Raw genomic sequence first — 15,440 nt, forward strand, 5'->3', positions numbered from 1 at the left:
GCTGCATTTATTGCAATAAATCAGTGTCATTTCTGAAATAGATTGAGAGCGAAGCAAGATAGAAGGCATCACTTCATCATTCTCTTCATGCGTGGATGGTTTTCAACAGAAATGTCACCATTTTAAAGCAGAGCGAGCAGCAGTTCTTCTCAGCAGTAGATTCACTTCTCTCCATCAGATGTGGGTGACATTTAACCAGCTGCGCTGTCAGTCCAGGTGGTGCTCGCACTTGAGTCTTCGCTTCTTCTTTGCCTCTGTGTGGTCTTTGTGTCCTCACACTGAGGGCCAACAATGGCAGCTCACGAGCGTCACCAGAAGTCCCGTGAAAGAGTGTCCTCGTTTTCTGAGCCCACTAGATGTCAGGCGCTGCCCTTCAACCTTTGTATTTGAACAAGCGTTTCAATGGACCCGCGCATCATTTTTAACCCAAGAGCGCCACCTACCCAGTGCATTCTCTCACCGAGCATCGCCAGCTCGTCGCTACCTGAGTGGGCTCTTCTGTCTGAGTGCTGTGGGTTTTGGCTCCGGGGGCGCGTGTGCTTCAACAGCAGCTGGGGTCAGACGGACTCCTCCTCTGCAGGTCCACGGTGTTGGAGTGGATGAGGTGGTCGGCTTTGTCGTCCGTCAGCAGAATCCGCCGCACCGCCTCCTCGAAAGCCGAGGCCACGTTGGTAGCGTCCTTGGCGCTGGTCTCAAAGTAGGGGATTCCACCGTTTTCCTGACACCACTGTCGCGCATCTTCACCCGACACCTGCCGCTCCGAGACGTCCAGTTTGTTCCCCAGCACCACGAAGGGGAAGCTGTCGGGCTCCTTGACGTCGGCGTAGTAGGTGAACTCCTTCTTCCAGTTGGCCAGGTTCAGGAAGCTCTGGCCGTCGTCCACGCTGAAGGTGAGCAGGCAGCAGTCGGAGCCACGGTAGAAGGGCGTGCGCAGGCTGCGGAAGCGCTCCTGACCCGCCGTGTCCCAGATCTGCAGCGTGACGCTGCGGCCGTCCACCTCCAGCTCCCTGTTGAGGAACTCCACGCCGATGGTGTGGAAGAGGCGCGAGTCGAACTTGTTGGTGACGTAGCGGTTCATGAGCGAGGACTTGCCGACGCCGCCGTCACCCAGCAGGATGACCTTCAGCAGGGTGGACTTGGTGCTCATGAGTGACATCTTGTCCCGCCGCTCCGAAAGCGTCACTGTAACAAGGAAGCAGAGGAGACACTTCAGCAGCTCATCCGGCGCATCACGTGCGCGCTGATCACAGGACCAGTGAGTCGTGACTCCGGCTATTCATCCGCACAGTCTGCAGGGGTTTTCACAGCTCCAGAGCCAATGATCGAGTTGCCGGGGACAGCCAGCAGATGGCTGCTGAACGATACCGTCTCGAGGTCAACAGAGAAAGTGTAGGAGAAAACTCGGAGGGTCTACGTGTCTTACAGGGACAGAGTAACGTTACTAGCGAGGATCACGGAACTGCTTTCTCAATGCCCCACTATCGCCAGGCATTGCGCGTGTGTGACCTGCCTTCGACACACTGAGGTGCTTCCATTGAGCTGGATGTACTCGGAGAAAATAGACGCCTGCTGGGAATGAATGAGTGAGTGAGTGAGTGAGTGAATGGCTCTCGTCAGTCGACACCGACTGGACACCGACTGGTGACGTCACGCGCCCCAAACTTTCCGGTCGAAAACACGCAGAACTCGACAAAACTGCTCGGTCACTAAGTCATCTGACTTGCTCGGCTATGGTTCTTATTCCGATCGCACGCGAGCGAAACTCTTTTGGATTGCTTCTTTGATAGCGCTATCGTCTTTCGGCGAGGCGCGGTGTTATTCCGTTATTACGAGTCAGCGCTACCTGGTCACCAGCTCCTCTCGGCTCCGCGTCGTCCTCTCATCCCGGCTGGCTCCGGAGCCCCAGCAGCCGCTGATGACGCTCATATGACCGGCCGGAGTCACGCCTCCTGCCCTCGTGTCTCACCGCTGCCAGCAACCGCGGCGCGTGCACGTCTAGGAGCGGAACCGAAAGCGTTAGGCTCACATTCCGAGACGTTATCAACGCGTTCAAAAAAAGTACCTCGGTGACGCAAACAAGAACCCGTCCTCTTCAGTGAGAGGTGCCGGAGACGTGCTCGAGTGGAGATAACGTTCCACACAAGAGGCGAGCGTCACGTGACGAGGTGGCCAGCGGAGCCGACGGTGCGGCTCGCGGTGCTGCTGTCGTGGCAGCTCCCGCGCGCCGCACCGTCTCACATGACGCCTCTGAGCAAACCACATGTTTGTCTTTGCCGAATGAATCCTGCAAGGCATCAGTTCTGAGGTGTCCAGGGGAACAATCCTCCCTCCCTGTTCTTTGTTGTCCAAAATGAGCTTTTTTATTGGCTACAATTCTAGTCCAGATCAAATATATCTGGCCCGGAAGCGATGGAGCAGATGTGAGAGTATGGCCCAATATGACTGACTGAGATTCCAGAGAGCACCCAACTCCGATGTCCGTCTGGCGGGTGCGGACTGGTTCTGGTACGGAGGCCCTTGTTACAAAGCCTCTCTAGAAGAGGCACACACCCCTGCGTCGGTAGCATGTTGACTGGTGAGTGGAGCAGCAGGGGCACAAGGGCCTGGGCAGATTACTGACTCACATGCTCCCTGACTGGGATCACATGACTCAGAAGCATTGTTGCAGCTTCACAGTCCCAACTATTGGTGTGGAATGAGCACTGGATTCCTCTGGGAGCGCTGATGTCAGCGAGGACCTTCTGCAAACAGCAGCCAGGAGGCGCTCTTCTGAAGACTTCATCTCCATCTGTGAGCTGGTGGCACCTGACCTGAGCACTGCTGATGTCCAGATCCTGGAGATGGTCCTTCTGCTGGAGAGCAAACCTGCTCACCAAGCACGTCGATGTGGCCCTCAAAACATGAAACATCATTCAGACACCCTGGCTGGCTGCCCCAAGCTATTGCTAGTGAATGAACGTAATGCATTCACATGATCAAATAAAGGAAGGCGAAAGTCTTTAAATGCTAGAAATAAATGTGACACAACCAAGCATTGTCACAGGAGGACATTAACTATGAATACAATGACCTTTCTGTCACCTTTTTCTTTTGTTTTATGGACAGATTTCATCGTATATAATAGAGACATAGTTGACATAGTTGTGGAACCTGACCAGGTCTCCAGTTTCAACCTTCTCACTGAGGCTGTTTTTGTGCTATCTTCAACAACGGCCCTAACTGACGGCTAAAGGTCTGGTCTCTGTTTGTCTCTCAGGAACACATGCAAACACTGCAGGCCAGTGACAAATTTGTAAAGGCACCTGACAAAGCTCACAGGCTAGTTAGCGTGTAGCAACGTGCCTCCACAGTGACATTCAGACCATGAAACCTCAATCTTGCACTCTTTCTCCACCTTGTTCTTCAGTACTGTGCTGCATTCTCGGATGGAATCTGGCAAGATACTTGATGTAGCAGCGAGCAACCAACGGACGAACTGTCATTGGCGTGACGTGTGATTGGCTGAAAGCTTGAGCAGTCTTGTCTGGTGGCAGCGTTATGCCAGCACTTTCAGATTGAATTTAAATGGGAGCGAATGAAAAAATTCTATTTAGATTTTTTGTTTTTAATAAACACATAGATCACATAGTTACTTTCTGTGAGTTTATCGGAGCAGATGCGCGGTGGGATTAAAAACATGAATAACCACTGAGTAGGAGGGAACAAATCTCTGTTACATATCTCATCAATAAAACATTTTATAAAACAGTAAACAGACACTCAGGCTGTGGATAATACTTTAATAAATTCTGTCAACCTAATGTCACAACCCTCTTCTTGACCATTAGAACAGTAGTCAACAGAACAAATTTTTGGCGCTTGACCCTGAAAGACCGAGCTGTCGCCTGAGCTGAAGCCTCAGACAACCGTGACAGAACACCAGCCAGTGTGAACCCACCGCACCACCGGATCTCAGAAGCGCTTGCCACTTGCTGGCTGTCTGACAGTCATGGTCAAGGTCAGAGGCAGACCCAGCTGCTGTGGTACCACTGCTGTCCACAGCCACTGCAGGTCACAAAGGTCATGGCCTCATCATCCGGACGCACCCACGACGGCAGGAAGAGCGCTCCCCGGGATACCTGGCTCACCCTGCAGTCCGTGCCGCTGCATCCTTTACACCGCACCTTCTGGGTCTGGACGCCCTCCGGAGCTGCGGGAAGCTGCCGCTCGTTCAAGCCCTGAGAGCTGAACTCCTTTCGGAGCTGCCGGAGCTCAGGAGAAGCCATTTCCTCCGCCGTCATCCGGGCAAAGGCTTCAGGAGAGATGGTGGCCGCTAGCAGGCCGCGTCGCAGGTGGTGGTTCCTGGTGTTCCGAAGGTTGGCCACTTTGCTCCTCACACAGGCCTTGTACTTGAGCGGGTCGGTCGCGTGCCTGCTGTGGATGTGAAGCTCGATCTGTGCCGCCAGCTGAGCCGCCTGCGTCTGGTCCAGAGAGTCTGCTGCCAGGGCAGCCAGCAGGAGCTGCACACACTTCGACCTGACGGCGGTCAGGTCAGCGTCCGCCGCCTGTTCTCCAGGACCACGCTTCTCGTGTTGAGAGGATGTCGCAGTAGGACGTCCTCTGCTGAACTGTCTCTTCCACCTGGACAACAAAGTCTTCACCGTCCGCCTCACGGCGCCGTCGCGGCAGCTCCTCAGGACCCTGTACAGAACCTGAACAACGTCTGTCTCCTCCAGCAGCTCCTGGCTGACGCTGGCCCTCTGCAGGTCACCCAGCAGGGTCAACACGTCCCCGAGCTCTCCCGCTGCAGCCAGCCTCTCCACGGTCCGAGCACACTGAGTCAGCTCCGACGCCTTCATGATCAGTCATCCGACAAGACTAGCACGGAACAATGCGCACGTGACGCGCTGACGGACCTCGATATTAGACAACAACCAAACACGCAGCGTCAGCGGGAGCCGCCATGTTGAATGTCTATTTATGTCATAACACAAACCGGCCACTAGATGACGCCGTCGACTATTTAGTCGGTGTGAAAGGTTCAAGCGTCGTTCCGCTGTCTATTTTTCATCCTTTTTTAGTAAAATGTTGCGGCCAAAATGCTTGAATTTGCGGCGGGACGTGGGTGTGGCCAGACTGACGCTCCAGTTGCTGATCGTTTTTACACACACTGAAACTCTTTTCTGCCTTCATGAAGTGCATTTCAACTGTTGATGGGTCATAACTTACTGCTGCGCTCTCTAACTCTAACCATCCATCCCCACCTGCTCATGTGTCAGCACATTCATCATGGAGGGCCAAACACCCTTCTCCCAGGAAACATCCACCAGCTCCGACAAGGGGGTCTCCAGACGCTCCCAGGCCGGTGAAGAGATCTCCTCCCTCCACCTGGTCCTGGGTCCAGCCCTCGGTTTCCTCCCACTGGCCCGTGCCTGAAGCACCTCCATGAGGCGTATGAACCACCTCAACTGACTCCTCTCAACATGGAGAAGCAGCAGCTCGAGTATCTGCCGAGTGACAGCAGTTCCATCTCTCAGGGAGACGCCCGCCACCTGCCAGACAAAAGCCATTTCAACTGCTCATATCCGGGATCTCCCTCTTTCAGTCATGACCCACAGCTCATGAGAGCTTTGCCTTTTGGCTCAGCTCTCTTTTCAGCAGTAACTGCACCGGCCCTGTAACTCTTACCACTCAAAATGACGACAGTAATAGTCATTTTACTGTTCAGAAAGAGGAGAAGTTGGCTGCTGATAGCACAGTGGGAGGCCCACAGCGGAAGGGTGATGTTGTTCCGGCGTGATATTTTACTCCACCCGTGAGCATGTTTGCCCTCACTGGCCACGGCTCTTGTGTCCGCTGCAACTTCAGAAACAGGTTTTGAGAGACACGTGTGTTAAAATATCTATATTTCTTTAAACATCAGGACACAGAAATGTTTTGCCTCCACGTAGATTTGATCATTTTCAGATGTAGGATTAGCTCTTTGTGTGCGGATTTTGGCTTTTCAGATTATTCTCAGCAGGACAGAACCAGAACACGCTGATGAGTGATGTGGTGTCTGTGCATCCACTGCTGGACGGATTAACCCCTGCCGCAGAACATGGGCCTGGGACGGGGCCCAGCGCAGGGATTACCTATTATATAAATATTTGACATATCAATACTGGGGCTGCAGCCCGGGAGGCTGTGGCTGAGGGATTATAATCTGGACTGAACGTGCAGAGACAGGCCTGCACACAAGCATCCCGACTTTAGGGGCGGCAAGTCGAGGCAAGCCCAGGAGTCTGGAGAAGGAAAGTTGGGGATAATAGTTGTTTTTGTGCTGCAAGGAAAAGGACACACTCCTCAGCAGATCTGGGAAAGGTGCCGCCCCGGGCTGCATTCCGCTGCCACATGAAACATTTCATGCACTTGTGCATCCCAGTAAGAGCCATTCTTTACAGTCCTTTCATAAACATCCTTTTGTCGTCTTCTTCTTATGACATGACATCCATACTTTGATGTCTGATTATGAATTCACCTGATGATATCCTCCACTCCCAGAAGTTTATTTTTGAAGCGGCATGTGGCACCACAGATTTCTATTTTCGCTGTGGGATATTTCCCATGACATCACTGGTAAACCTTCGAGATGCTTCGAACGAGTCACTCAAAATCATGACCAATATGATGCCTCGTCTCAAGCCTCATGATGTTGTGATGGAATTGCCAGAGGCTCTTGAGAATGTCGAGCCTGTAGAGAAGAGCAGACAAAGACAAACCTAGTCTCAAAACACATGGATGAAAATGAAGACTTCTTGGAGTCCGCACAGCTCCGGTTGGGCCAGAGTGGAGAGGCCCAGTCTTCTCAGCGCGAGACATTTTCTCCCCGTCTGTTCTACATTTCAGTCATGGGAATTTGGACTGAATGAATGGATTCAGAGTCCTTCACGTCCGAATTGTGACCCATGGTTTGTGGGCAAACGTGAGCGTTTGGCATTGCACACATGACTTCATCACAACAAGGAAAGAGGGAACATCGGGAAACGGGAAAGTCATGGGATTGGTTGGAATTGCGTTAATAGTTGCTGGAGGGAACCGACTCAGTCGTGTGTGTGGAATATCCCGTATCAGCCATACATGAAGGGGTCTTCCAAACGGATGCCCTTCAGGTCACGCAGTGCCACTGCAGCCGCCTGCAGATGCAAAACCTTTGGTGAGACCTGCTATACGTGATACGACGCGCAGGTTGATGACATCACACGTGGTTACATAATCCGAGGTATGACATCACCCTCCTGCAGCTGGACCCAACATCTGCAGCGGCACTGAAGGGGAACACGATACCCCGAGGCCTTACGTAAGAGCCGTCAGTGAGAGCGGCAGTCTGACTGCTGCAGGTCCTCGGCTCCTGCTGTGTCCACTCCTTCCTTCTGCTGTGTGTTTTCCTGCCGCTCCTGTCCTGTGTTCCGCTCTGTGGCCTGCGGTTTTGTTTCGTGTGGGATCATTTTCATTTGATTTCCTCCCCTGTGTTGGCGACTCTGAGTCTCTGGACGGACAGTGACCTTAAGCATGATAGGAGCCAGGCAGACAGGATACGTCTCAGCACCAGTTTCCTGCCACCTTCCCAGACACATCACCCTCTTTTGATGCTCAGTAACTGCACAGGTCTGACAAAAGGGGCCTCTGTCTTCCAACAACAAGTTCTCCGTGCAAACCAGCAGGTATGTCTCATCAGTAGAAGACATGCAGCACGAGGCAGGGTCAACGTGCCTCCTGGAACTGATGCTGAAGCGAAAGCTCTCTGGTTCAGAGAGGTGAGACTCACCAGCCTCGTCCAGACCCCAGTCATCACACAACATGGCAATGTCCTGCAGGCTGTCCGTCCTCCACCAGGAGGCTTCATCCCCGGGACTCGTGACTTTGGCAGGACTTGTTTATAAAGTCCTGACAGTTTATGAGTGACAAAAATGTTCCAATGGTTCCTGGATGTCTGAGAAGCTGCAGTCAACTTCCTGATAGATAGGAAAGTACGAGTGTGTGTGGGCTTGTTTATCCTACTTTGTGGGGACCAGTTCTCGACAAAATACTATCCTTGTGAGGACAGTATGACTTTGAGGGGACATTTGGCTGGACCCCACAAAGTTGCGCCTCCATTAGAGGATGAAGACATCAGCGTAAGTGGCTCATTTGAACCGGGTTTCAGTTTGGTTCAGAGTCCTGGTTGAGGTGAGCCATTCTGTTGGATGGATGGTTAGGTTTAGGGGCAGAGGGTCATGAGTGACCTCACAATGTCTCCACAAAGATAGAAACACTGGTGTGCATGCATGTGTGCATGTGATGGGCGGGGTCCTGTTGGGCTGAAGGGAACACGTGTTGAGGCAGAGAAAAAAAAACAGGCCCTCCGCACACACACACTCTCACACACACAGACACATTTCTAGCTTATCAAACGGTTCCACCGTATAATGTCTGCTTTATGCACCTCTCTATCTGTGAGGACGAGTCCACATTGCTATTTCACTCTACATCCCCGGGGGGGCGCTATTGGCCATGTGCTGCTTCATCAACAAGGAAGTCAAGTCCTGCTGTATCACATCCTGCTTTTGTTGTTGGCTCCGCCTCCTGTTCTGTTCTGATCACACTCATGCGCACACGCTGGCAAACACAAAGGAAGGAGGGGATCGGGTCTCCGGGTCACGGTAATCAGGTTCTTCATGTGCAAACATCCATGGTGACGTGTGTGTGTGTGTCGCAGCACGGAGGAGAAGTGTGTGTTCATGTCTTATGTCTGCGGACAGTGTGCGACCCAGCCGCCCACCCCCGACACATGCCCACTCCAGTCCCCCGTCCTGGCCTTGACACTGATGCCGGCTGACGGAGGTAGAGCCCTGAACCCCCCCTGCCTCCCTCCCGCCCGCCTCAGGCAGACTTGGGATCAGTGCTCTCTGTTAGGAGACAAACTGAGGATGATGGGAAGTCGTCACAACTTACGCAGGAAGTGGCCAGTAACCTCAAACAGTCCAGTAGACAACAAAGACATACTGTCGTGATCCAGTGCTCACATGCTCCCCCTGCTGCCTCATCACAAGTGGCAGGCGTGAGGGGAAACACCTCCAGCTGAGGTGATATAAATATCTCCAGTCCAGTCTCTTGCAATGTGATCAGAGGGGACGACAACTGTGCTCTGGTACAGCTGCTGCCCAGTAGTCAGCAAGGAATCCTGGCAGCATCCTGGTGAGTCCCGCCGTGGGTCTCCACAGCAGCCTGAGGTGGAAGAGAGAAGTTGGAAGGGAGTGCAGGAAGGGGGGGTTGATATCAGACTGGTGAGCAGCCGTAAGGTTTCTCCTTAAAGAGAAGGGCCTGGGATGCCAGTGGTGGCTCTGGGGCCACTTGTACCAGGCGTGTTCACCTGTGCCCACAGGCTCCTGAGGTCTGAGTCATGCCTGCGCTTGGAGGACGAGCTGTTATCAGCGGGGACGGCTGCGATAAGAGTGGTGGGTGGCCACGCCCGCTGTCTAATAGCTGGCTGCCACAAAGAGCCATTGTCTAACTGCATATCTCATCCAGATAAGAGAAGTCAGAGTTATGAGCTGGTTCACACGGACCCTCGCTGACCAGGGACACGTTTCGTAATAACGTCCCAGGACTCGTGTGTGTGTGTGGACTTTCTGCCGCTCCTCTCACTCCCCTTCGCCACATTCCTCCTCTTCTTCCTGACTAACACACACACACACACCTTCAAGTTCGATTGTGTGGTGAGCTCCTCGCACACACACCAAACACTTCATACTCTGGAGCACAACTTTCTAATGAGAAACACATCAAAGTTTTTCACGTTCAAGTTGTCAATGGTGAAAAAGCAAACTACAGGAATCCATGAACCTTTTTTTGCCTGCCGGATCGCTGCTGCTATAATGGCTGGCTGACTCTGTCTTGACTCTGTAAATGTGTCAGTGCCTCTGCATGGCCTCCGTTCACATGCATCTGCTCCTGACGGTCACACTTCACCGGCCGCTCCGACAGAGAGTTGACCTCTGACCTGGGCACACGGCCCGAGTGCTGGAGGCCGGCAGGACACTTCAGCAGCCGCCACCATCCCGTTTCAGATGACTGACTTCAGTCGGAAGGCCTTTGTTGCTGGTCTGACAGGAAGTCGACCGCAGTCAGAAGAGGAAGTGAGCAGAGCAAACAGGCTGCTGCCTCTCAGTCCAGAGGAACAGCAGCAGAGAGCAGGAAGCTGCTCCGTCTGGGGGGGAGATGCAGGAGTATCTGGGATGGCGAGATGGCGGAGGGCGTGCTTTGATGACCAGCGCCACCACCTGAGCCACAGCAGCGGGACCGTCCGTCGATCTCCAGCTCTCCTGACAGTGTCAAGCCTCACGGCCAACCTCCATCTATGGGCATGTCGTTTCCCCGTGCAAACACTGGGGTCTTGACAGAGTTTCCTGACGCTGACGGTCAGTGAGGGACGACAGCTGTGGCCGTAGCTGAGCAGAGCTCCAGGACAGGACGGCTGCGAGTGGCGCAGGCTTACATAACACAACATAATAACACGAGTGAGAGTGGGGCGGAGGCAACCATGAGGTCATGGATGTTAGTTTCAGTCACAAGAATGTGGAAAATTACAGTTTCTCCATATTTGGTGTCGCAGGAACAAGAAGGGAGGGAGGCAGCGGCGCCATCAGGTTTGGATTTCAGACGAAATGCTCTCTGACAGCGGACGCTCAGAGCGAGTCCTTCATGTGCATCGCTTCTCTCCACCGTGCCCTTCAGACACCGTGGGCCCGACGAGCCCCGCCTCTTGCCCCTGTGCCCCGTGAGCAGCAGGAAGTCGCCTCTTTCACTTCCTCCTCAGTACAACTGAAAGAGGAAGTGAAGTCCGCCTGTCACTTCTCTATCAAGTTATCATCTACCTGATCTCCGACTCTGTTGAGTAAAACTCTGTGTGGGTGTTGGTATCGAGTCCAGGTGAGCCGGGCAGGAGCACACCTCTGATCTACAGGTCTGAGCTGTTGAAACAGATTCAGACAGTGGGGTAGCTGCAGGGAAGATTCTTGTGCAGGTCACCATAACTTGATGAAGAGTCGTGGCACTGCTAGTCCAGTCTTTCACAAGACGTTGGGTGAAAGTGACTTGTGAGGGAACATAACTCACGTAGACCTGGAACTACGTGACACCAGTCAACCTCTGCCCCTGGAATCACGGAAGTGAAACACGCCCCTGTGTGATGATGGTGGACTTTGCTGTTCAACGGACAGCCTCACCTCCGGGAAGACGATAAACCATCCAGTAAACCCTTATCACCTCGGAGTTGAAGATATGAAGACGGACCAGGAAGTTCCAACACAAGGAAATCAGAGCTCCGGCTGAAATGTTGAGAGGCAAAATGGTTTGGAGAAGTGGAGAAGAGAGACAGGTCTGCAACGGCAGTAACAACCGTCTCTCACCAGGAGGCGCTAGCATGACCGTCTGGCGGAGCATGGCCACTGCTCTCCTCCATTCTTCTTCTGGATGATGACCAGACAGTTTCTGAGAGCCATGGAAGCTCATGAAGCAGAGCTAAGCTGCTCCTAAAGGCCAGAGTCTGACAAACTTGAATCGATGAAGTTGTTTTTGAATGGAAGTGTTTTGATGCTGCGGGGCCTGTAACAGTGAGAAATCGATCTGGAGGTCTGTGACGACCACTTTGAACGGTGGCTCATGATGTCTGCTCAGCACGGCCTGGAGAACCTGATGAGGTCACCTGAGCTCCGGCCCTCCACCGTCAGCCCAGCAGTGTCTTGAAAGACCTTACAGCTGACGTGTTGCAAGGTGGGAGGCGGCCTGATCCCGAGTCACACATCTGGACTGGAGTGGTGTTTGGGAGCGAAGCTGGCGTCGGCTCCTTCCCCGGTGCAGCAGCAGGAGACACACAGCCGGGCGTCTCGCCCACATTCCTGGCACAATGGCTGCTCTCTGTGTCTCCTGCAGTAGAGTAATGGTGCGTGAGAGAGAGCAGGTCATCTGGCCTCACACGCGCTTCAGACTGATGCAGCAGAGACAGAGCAGCGAGCGGCCGCCGGTGAGGAGCCACTAAACACTGCAGCCACCTTCCACACCACACCTCCACTTCACTCTTCATAGTGAAAGAGTGACGCCAACGTTTCCATCAAAGTTAGAGCTTGCCTTCTTCCGGCAGCAAGAGACGGATCTGGATAATGGGCTTGTCAGCGTCCCACTGTTTCCTCCTTCCCCGTCCTCCACAAGTTATCACGTCCTCGTTTCTCAGTGACGCTGCACCAATCCTGAAATTCCTCGCAGAAAATGGCAGCCTTCTGTCCAAATATGGCAGCACGCTGGCAGTTGGAGATGAGCTCAGCGCTGGAGAATTCCGCCTGTTTGTGCTGTGGAGTCAGCAGCAAAGACTGTGTCCACTTTTCTGATTTTCATGAATATTCATTCAGTGTCCCACAGACGTTCCTGCCACTTTTCATTATCACACACACACACGGAGTGTAGAAGAAAGAGCCCTAATGAGCAGAATGTCCTCAGAAGAGTGTAACAGCAGGACAGCTGCGGCAGCGGAGGGGGGGGCGGTGCCCCCGCCCCAGACAATGGCACCGCATGGCTTGTCCCTCCAAGTGCCTGATGCTCTGCGGGAGAGGAGCTTTCAAACTTTCGGAGCCACATTGTGAGCAGGAAATGACGTCGCGCTCACTTCCTCGCGATAACCCGAACAATGTGTCCGACACCATGGAAGGCCATTTCCAACACTGACGTCACACACATTCTTCTGCGCGACTTGTTTACAACATCACACTTGTTTGCTTTGCAGAAATAACGCCCAAAACTTTGGAATCTACAGCATAATGTGACAATCATGATATCATAATACATTTGTACGACTTTACTGAAGATGCTATTGAACTTACGATGAGGTTTATTAAATCTTATAGTCTAGTTTTAGTCAAGAGCCCTTAACCCTCAAGGCCCATTGATACTGTACCCATCCGTGTCCAAGCTACTGATCACATGCTTCCACACGTTCTATATATCCACCAGGGGGAGCAGCTCAGAGTCAAACGTTGATGACAACAACAAACTCCAAAACCGACAGCTGTGGAAAAAGTATTGATAATGTACGTCGCCGCGTCACATGAGGTGGTGGTCGGTGAGGCGGTTAAATATATGGGAGGACAGAAGATGTCCACCATTCTTATGGCTTCTTACTCACTAGAACTGCGTATCGGGCAGTAACAGCAACACTGCCCCCCATGGTTTCGGCTGGTACTGCTCCGTTGTAAGATTTGTGAAGAAATATGGAGGAAATGAACGCAGGCCATATTCATCCATATGGAACGTTGAGCTTCACACTGAACCTGACCTCATGATTCCTTCAAATTCTGCACCTAATGGCACTAACTAAACAGACGTGGGTCCCGCCGCACCGCCGCCAGATCTGCTCTCATGAAAGTCGAAGGATTGCTGCCTCCAGAAGCCATTAAAGTTTTTTTACAGCGTGTGAGTGAAGTAAACACACGTGCTACTTTCCGCCGACATCATTGCGGACTCCGACATTCCGAGCTCTCCTCTCCACATGTCGCTCCCGTGTGTGATGAACTGCACGCTCTGCGCTCATGTCTGAGGAATGTAGCGGCAGCAACCGTGTGTGTGTGTGTGTGGATGGATGTTGAGATTACATAACCACATGGCCACACACAAATGCATCCAGGAGGATGATGGGAAATATTGGGACGTCCTTCTGAGGGCAGGCTGTGTTGACTCAGCCTCCATGTGCACAGAGAACTTTCATGCTCGTGTCCGTCCTCGGGGCCCTCGGTGGGAGCAACACAAAGCTAGATTTCAAATGAAACGCTTGCCAGCATTTCAGCTTGGAAGCGGCGACTGATATGAATTCATCTCTTGTGACTGCTCCCTGACTCCAAGCACACCAATAGATGGTGTTAGAAATGATGTTGACGTTCAGATACAGCTCAATGAGCGACAGCTCAATCTCCAGATTCTTCTGTTTGTTGTACAGACTCAGTTGCACTTCACACACCGACACGCACTGCGGCTGAAGCCAAACAAACTCCCCTTAGTCACTGGAAAATGGTCGGATCTGCTCATCTGAGCCCGAGCCATTGATATTGAAAGCCATCTGCTCCGTTTGGGCCCAGGCGACAGTTTCCATGGCAACGCTGTGTTGATAAATTGAAGAGTCTTATTTAAGTCTGCAATCTGTTCACCAAGGAAAGCGACTCTTTTGTGTTTGTCGAGCTGGAGTGAGTGCGCGGCGGATACACTTGTCAACAAATGTTTACAGATATAAAGGTGTCGGGCGACAGAATCACTGGTTCCGAGGGCCAAAGCAAATAAAGCTGAAAATAAATAAAGAGATAATCTCTGTGTTCACGACCCAAACAGCTTCCAAACGGCCGGTCAACACAGATGCAGGAGCTTTATGTGAGAATACGCGACGGTGTGACAGCATTCTCCATGTGTCTCCCTCCCCTCAGCACTCAGGTCTGATAGTGTCTGAGCTTGATCTGAAGGTATGCGCCGTCTTCCGACACCAGATGAAGAATGCATGGCCTGCGGGCGTCTTGAACCTCGTACCTGTCTGTGGCGAGTTACATAAGCTCCAGACTGAGGTCTGCTCACCCACGCGCTGATCTCTCTGGTGACACTTTCTTTGTGCCGCTATACTGAGCTTCCTGTCCTGCTGAAGCTTCATGAGGCAGCATCATCTGTTTCAGAAGGCACTCTACGCTCTATACTGCCTGGAGCGCCACCTACTGAACTGTGAATATGAGGACATGAAGCTTCATGAAGCATCAGATGCCCATTTGTCTGGGATTTCAAGCTATCAAGGCGCCCTTTCCAAAGTCAACATATGGACGAACCTAAGAAAGCAGCTGTGCTGGTGCCGACCAGAGAATGGGTGGGTAGACGGTTGCTTTCCCACCGAGCACTCATGCACATTGTAGTGCGCAGGTCTTCAACCAGCACCTCTGAACACGGAGCGGAGTTCAACAGGCCACACAGTTCTCAGCGGGACGAAGACAAAAATGCTTGTGGACACATTTGTTTTCGCTCTCCGGCGCCATTATTTGGGTGTTTTGAAGAAGACGTGGAACAGGAAACGCTTCTGAGCGAGTGAAAGTTTACAAGTGAGCCAGATTTGGAAACAACCTCTGACTCAGCAGCATCTTACTCTTCATTTTTTAGTCACAAAGCAGATGTTGCGGGTGACTCAGCTGTCCTGACCAGGAGGAACATGATCTGACCTTGGACCCTGGAACAGCGTAGCATGGAGGAGCTTGTTTCCTACTGTCTTGTCTGGGGGAGGCAGCATGAGTATCTGGAGGAGTCATGGCCGTGTAGTTTGAGAGACATGATTTGGTGCGAGGAACACAGACTGGCTGTTTCGGGCAACAACTGGGGGGCGTCCCTGATTCTGGGAAGTCACCGCGCTCTGACCCCTGAGAGAGAGGGGG

General features: G+C 52.6%; 2 protein-coding genes across 3 annotated transcripts; both read right to left on the reverse strand.

The window, feature by feature from the left end:
- LOC128768616 (ras-related protein Rab-9A-like) lies at window positions 1-2,170 on the reverse strand. Of its 2 annotated transcripts, XM_053881601.1 has the most exons (3): window positions 2,063-2,169; window positions 1,844-1,995; window positions 1-1,182 (listed from the first exon to the last, which is right to left on the reverse strand). In XM_053881601.1, the coding sequence occupies exon 3, from the start codon at window positions 1,154-1,156 to the stop codon at window positions 542-544; it is 615 nt and encodes a 204-aa protein (XP_053737576.1). In that variant the 5' UTR covers window positions 1,157-1,182; window positions 1,844-1,995; window positions 2,063-2,169; the 3' UTR covers window positions 1-541. The 2 variants fall into 2 exon arrangements, with proteins under 2 accessions (XP_053737576.1, XP_053737586.1); XM_053881611.1 differs by lacking the exon at window positions 1,844-1,995 and having other exon boundaries at window positions 2,063-2,170.
- A 1,494-nt stretch (window positions 2,171-3,664) lies between these two features.
- On the reverse strand, window positions 3,665-4,939 carry LOC128749746 (transcription elongation factor A N-terminal and central domain-containing protein). The gene has a single exon (XM_053849647.1). The coding sequence runs from the start codon at window positions 4,836-4,838 to the stop codon at window positions 3,999-4,001; it is 840 nt and encodes a 279-aa protein (XP_053705622.1). The 5' UTR covers window positions 4,839-4,939; the 3' UTR covers window positions 3,665-3,998.
- Window positions 4,940-15,440: the final 10,501 nt, after the last annotated feature.

The sequence above is a fragment of the Synchiropus splendidus genome, chromosome 1 (assembly GCF_027744825.2).
Source record: "Synchiropus splendidus isolate RoL2022-P1 chromosome 1, RoL_Sspl_1.0, whole genome shotgun sequence".
In the NCBI taxonomy this organism is placed as follows: Eukaryota; Metazoa; Chordata; class Actinopteri; order Syngnathiformes; family Callionymidae; genus Synchiropus; species Synchiropus splendidus.

What these genes read in the sequence shown, in the direction of transcription:
- LOC128768616 (XM_053881611.1), bottom strand. Translation starts at nt 1,156, where the DNA reads ATGTCACTCATGAGCACCAAGTCCACCCTGCTGAAGGTCATCCTGCTG.
- LOC128749746 (XM_053849647.1), bottom strand. Translation starts at nt 4,838, where the DNA reads ATGAAGGCGTCGGAGCTGACTCAGTGTGCTCGGACCGTGGAGAGGCTG.